The sequence below is a fragment of the Cydia pomonella genome, chromosome 19 (assembly GCF_033807575.1).
Source record: "Cydia pomonella isolate Wapato2018A chromosome 19, ilCydPomo1, whole genome shotgun sequence".
NCBI classification, from domain to species: Eukaryota; Metazoa; Arthropoda; class Insecta; order Lepidoptera; family Tortricidae; genus Cydia; species Cydia pomonella.
The window spans coordinates 13,190,151-13,196,150 of NC_084721.1; the positions used below are offsets into that span (position 1 = coordinate 13,190,151).

Here is a 6,000-nt window from a genome sequence, read left to right on the forward strand (position 1 = left end):
TTAAAGGGACAAATTTAATTCTGTCTAGATTTTGTATGTACACTAACGCTTTAAAAATGTAAAATTAAATTGGTTATCGATTGCTCTTTGCAGAAGTTTACCATCAATTACGGATATAGGATTTACAAATATCCTATCCTTCTAAGGCCCAACCATACAAATGAAAAATCCCAATTTGCCACTGAAATTTGAACGTATTGTGTAGGAAATAGAGTTGATTTGGCGTTGTTTGAAAATTTAACGAAACAATGCAATAGCGATTTCGTTTCAATTGAATATGATTTAAATTTATTTGAACTGAAGAAGTTATTATAGGTAGGAAGTTGGCCCTTAGGAGGGTATAGATTCATTTAATGGTTTCACAAAGGCTGAGACATCAATTTTACATGTATCACGATTTCATATTATTTTTACGTTTGATAGCCGGTAGAATAGCCGAACACGTTATCGTATCCGCCGTTCACTCGTAGTGTCCCCGCAGGGCGGAGCACACATCGGCGCGGGCGCGGGCGCGGCGGCGGCGCTGCACGCCGTGCTGTCGCGCGTGGTGTGCCCGCGCGGCGCCGCCGGCGCGCTGGCCGCGCTGCGCTGCGTGTGCGCCGTGTGGCGCCGCGACGCGCCGCCCGGCGCCGCCTACGACCTGCAGGCCACGCTGCTGAGGGTGGCGCATCCCATGCTGCAAGTGCTCAGCCCCCGGCACGCGGCGCACGCGGTCAAACTGTTCGACGCCGTCGGTAACTGACACTTGCCTTCAACTAATAATGAATTTTATCTATTTCGTTCCAACGTCATTCTAGATTCATGATTAGTGCGATAGTAAAAGCATCTAATTTTTTCGTTTAATTTGGCTCGGGTACAGTCAGCTATAATATTTAATAGTATGGGATGAAAATACGCATAATAATTCACCAATGTTCTGTGTGGTCTGATTTTTTTATTTTTTTTTTTTTAATTTATTGAGAAACAAACAGTCTTAAAATAAACATATGAGCAACTTAGCTAATAGCTATGGATTGATTTCGTTATAGACCTATAGTTTCCTAATTTTAAATTATTCGATGTACAATTGAAAAAATAATAATAGTGTAAACTTATAGCGTACATAACAAAAGCGTAAATTTATATATATATATATATATATATAGAACTGAGAAAATACTTAAATCACAGGTACCTATTATCAGGTTGCTGCAACTTTTCACCGTTATTTTAGAAAAGAATATACTGCTCTTTTAAAGAGGCCTAATGAATTGCAAAACAAATCTGCGTCCATACATTTTTCATTGTACTGCCTACATGCGCGCCCAATATATGAATGCTGTGCATATTTCGTTCTGCTGTTAGAAATGCTAAATAATGCCTTACTGCGACAACTACGTTCATTTCTACGGGGGACACGGAAACCAATTTTATGTAATAAGTCGGGGGCATCTACAATATTATTAATAATTTTGAATAAAAATACTAAATCTGTACAGGACCGTCTAAGTGAGTGAAAGTGAAAGTGGCTGGATATTATGATGTGTAGCCGAGGAAGCGTAATTTACATAGTTACGACCCACTCGAAATTCCAGAGCTTTGATGAACTTTTTCTGGAGTCTTTTAATTCGAATCTTATGGACATTAAACAAAGGATTCCATATTCTACTGATTCTTTACTATTACAGCTAATTGCCACATAAAAACGTAGACCTGCTGTTAGGGGTCTTAAAATCGATAAGTCGTCGAACGTTAAAATACGCTGAATATTTCCCCATATAATATACCCATGTATTTAATATTTTTTAATGACTGAAAAAAATATGTGGTGTATCATGCAGCTCACCACTCACTGGGCTGGGTGCGGGAGACGGGCGGAGGCCGCGGCGAGGCCGGGTCGGAGGCGCGCCTGTCCGGGCTGCTGGCCGACGTGCTGGGCGGCGGCGGCGCCGGCGCGGCCCGCCGCGCGCCGCTGCGCCGCGCCGTGCTGGCGCAGCTGCTGCACTACTGCCGCAAGCTGCTGCACGCGCCCGCGCAGCCCGCGCAGCCTGCGCAGCCTGCGCAGCCCGCCGCCGGACACCCCAACACGGTATGTCGCTGATCCACCAACGTTTTACATTCTTAACAAGGACGAACCTAATCGTCATATGGCGTTCATGGAAATGAGGCTCCTTTCTAACAATTTAACTTTACCGCCTTTAAAATGGTTCCACGTCCACGCACGCCTGCTATACCTACATACTTTACCCTTTTGACTCGACGGTTCTGTCATATGTACGGCCTGCTTCTGAGCTTCATGCGACACGCTCGGCGAGGCGCGCACCGTGCACCGTGACGTCAAGTTTCCAAGGGATTTGAGCAGCATGCACTAAGACCGCTTCTTCACTACGAAGCTAAAAAGCCGTATTTTAAATCAAAATTGATCTTAATCTGAAAGTTCCATTTTCAAGTTCATTTGTTTTTGAGATGCCGGCTTTTAGCTAAGGAGGGCAAGCTTGCATATTTTCCTAAAATTGACTTTGCGCCGAACACCCAGCAGGTCGCCCGTCACGAGCGTCTACTTAGTTAAAACACTAATTAATAACTACCGTTTTGCAGTCGGCGTCGAGCCCGGGCGTGGCCGGAGGCAGCGGCGGCTCAAGCGGCGGCGAGAGCTCCTCCCAGTCACAAACCGATGAAAGCAAGCAGCAAGCACAAGATACTACCAATCTTGAGGATGAAAGGAAACAGCAGGCACCGAAAGCCCCTTGCGTCGCTGATACAGGTATACTTAAAAAAAATGGTTAGAAAAAGTATACCAAAAAGATCTAGGACTGAGAAAATGTGCCGTGTAGATAATTACTATGTTTTCCTCTGTAAGGCATTAATTCTTATCTGAAAATATTAATCTTGTTTGAGAATCAACCCAGTACGCAGGATATACTCCGTCCCTTTCATTAGTTACGGTGCAGTGCAGAGGAGCGTCAGCTGTTTCTTATTATACCATTCAATCTAACTTGAACAACAAGTCTCTTCATGTTTCTGTCTTTCTTGTTAATACGCCAAACTTTTTAAATCAACGACTTGTTCACAGTGTTGCAACACCACGCGATCATGCAGAGGTTCTACAGGACGTTGTCCATCTGCGACGGTATGAACACGGCAGTGCTCAACTCAGGTAGTGTGCCTTTTGTTAAGGAAGAATTTTAGTTAGCAAAGGTTGCTTATCTTTGCAAAATAAATTGTTGTAAAAAAAAATTGATTCAGGAAGCAGGACCAATTAAGTTAGGTTAACGGGACGTAATTTGGGAAAAAGGAGCCAACGCATGAAGATCTACACAATATAGGTTTTCGAGTGCCTCGTAGAACAGAACTTAGCTGTCGGAGTAAAATGCTGTTCAGTGTTGGAATATGTCGAACTAAATATGCAAAGCAATCGTACATTAAACGCGCATGCAGGTTGTATAATGAATATTAATGAATAATGAAAAGTATATGAACACGGATATATTTGGCAGTTCGTTAGGGTTATTTAAGAAAAAGGTTATTTATTTTATTTTAGTATATGGAAAACCAACAGCGCTATATATATCTAGAACTTCCAATAGAATTACAGAGCCAATTACAGGTTCTCACTTATAGAAATACAATAAATTATAAAAAGTTTTTGCCCATCTTAATTTACACATACAAGTAGGAACTTAGCATAAGAACAGATCTATATATATATATGAGATTCATTTTTACAAAAATAAATTAAATTTAAAATTAAATTAAGTTAATTCTATACTAAATGAGTGTGAAAATTAGGTTTAGCTACCACATTATTTGTTTTCTTTTATAGTTGTTATACTCGGATAGCAATTCATAGTATTAAGTTTATTATAAAATGTTTTACATATAGGAAACTATAGGTCTATATCATAAGAAATTCTAGCTGGTAGTTTATTTACTATACATGTTTTATAAGACTGTTTGTTTCCAAATAATAATAAAAAATGACAAATTTTAGAGGATAGATCCTTTTCGCTAAGCTACGTTCAACTGACAACTGATACAGGTTCTCTAACTGACGAAGGAAATGTGCAATAATGGAGCTAGTTTCTTTTATTTAATCTTTAGCGCTATCCTTCAATCAACCAATCAAACGTCAAATTCAAGTTTCTTTTATTTAATCTTTAGCGCTATCCTTCAATCAACCAATCAAACGTCAAATTCAATCTTGGGAGTAAAGGAGCGCGACAAAAATCTTATGACGAAAAGAGAGAGAGAGAGAGAGAGAGAGAGTAACATTTTCTGTGTGTTGGCAGGCATGAACTCTGAGCCTTCCGGTGAATACGCGTCGCTGAAGGAGGAGGTGTTCTGGCTGGTGGCGCACATGGCCAGCGTCGCCTCCAACCCCGCCGCCATGCTGCCCAGCTTGATGGACTTCCTTAGTGAGTGTATAATAATATTAAATACACATCAATGTCGGATGCCGCACTTTTGGAAACCCTGAAAATGACTATCACCAATCACCATGACTTATAAAAATTATGGTCGAATTAATAATCTTCACTATTTATAAAACTCCCGAAAACCTAGAAAATTTATTTTGTTTCTCAATAAAATAAAATAAAAATTACTACCATGTCGAGTATAAAAATACGACGGTTTCATGATCATTATCTGCCTGTCCAGCCCAGTAGTTATTGTAAATTAAGTAAAAAACTTTTGTTTCATGAAAAATAAACAAAACAACTCAAGGTTCCTTTTGTTTATGTATAAGATATCAACAACTATTTCTTTTAGAAACTAATTACAAACTTTTTCACAGGAAAAGAAGAAGTAGTCCACCTGTCCCAAGCGATGCAGCAACTAATAATCCGGCTACTCGACAAGCCTGAAGCGCTAAACGCCTTCATAGAGGCCGGTGGCTTAGAGCTGGCCGTAGAAAAGCTGACCCAATGCCACCAAGCGGGCCCCAGCGCTAACCAGGGGCTCGTCTCGTCTCTCATGAACTACTTGAAATTGCCGCCGCAACTTATCAATATGTCGACGTCGTCGAATAACGGGAATAAGAAGAATCAGCTGCCGGTGTTGGAGACGACCAATGGGCTTATCAACATCGCGCCGTTATGTAAGTAAAACATTGAATTATGTAAGGTCTTGGTATAAGGAAGATTTAACTGCTTTTGTTCAAAATCTATTCTTTATTTAGGTGAAAATGTAATAATTGTTAATGTCTTGATCACATGTACCAAATATAGTGGCGAGAAAGTTCCCTCGGCTGAGAGCTCAGTACTCTGTACTCGTCGAGAGCATTCCGTGTGATTAAGTTATACTATTCAATATATTATTCATTGTACATTTTTTTTTTTCGGGTGGCGGGTTATTATAAATAACTGGTAACATACCTTTTGAGGAGGAGAATAAGAATATTTTAATGATCTTTTTTTTTATTGTATCTTGTCTCTGACACTTACAGACTTTTACGTCTCTAAAGGATTTTAGTATTTGTTGGTTGTATTTTTTTACATAGTTTTTTGTGTAATTCGACATTTAGAGACTGTATACATTTCACGTATTTTGTTATTTTTGTTGTTTGTAAAAAAGTTACATGTAAGTGTCATAAATGTTTGATGTGTGCGTCCATAAATCGACACAAGCAGTTCTATGTACGGTTGTGTTGATATTAAAAATAATGAGAGAATATAGAACGGCGCAACCAAATGCGCATTGTAACGTTCGCCTGTATATTGTAAATGCTTGGGTCGTCTCTGAAGCTGACGAAACAGAAACATTAGGGCATACCGAAACTCGATATTTCGTTATCTGGCGCTCTATCACTTGTATATTCGAGCAACGTTCCGTCTTCACAGACTAAGCCGGCACGTGGCATATTGGTCGAAAAGCGGTTCTTTTATGTGGACCCGCTTATTAATTGTATTTTGTTCTCTAGGTACGGTGTCGTGCGGCAACCCGACGGCGCAGGCCGCCGACGTGCTGCTGAGCGGCGGCGGCGCCGCGCACGCGGGCGGCTCGTGCGCCGCGCGCCGCGTC

At 40.7% G+C, this 6,000-nt stretch overlaps 1 protein-coding gene across 1 annotated transcript in view; it reads left to right on the forward strand.

The window, feature by feature from the left end:
* Positions 1-6,000, forward strand: part of LOC133528507 (baculoviral IAP repeat-containing protein 6) — an 81,460-nt gene that overhangs the window by 53,741 nt on the left and 21,719 nt on the right. The window contains exons 29-35 of the mRNA XM_061865895.1: positions 482-734; positions 1,821-2,068; positions 2,578-2,743; positions 3,053-3,136; positions 4,269-4,394; positions 4,775-5,077; positions 5,900-5,997. Of these exons, the coding sequence (XP_061721879.1) occupies positions 482-734; positions 1,821-2,068; positions 2,578-2,743; positions 3,053-3,136; positions 4,269-4,394; positions 4,775-5,077; positions 5,900-5,997 (1,278 nt within the window). The remainder of the gene's footprint in view (positions 1-481; positions 735-1,820; positions 2,069-2,577; positions 2,744-3,052; positions 3,137-4,268; positions 4,395-4,774; positions 5,078-5,899; positions 5,998-6,000) is intronic.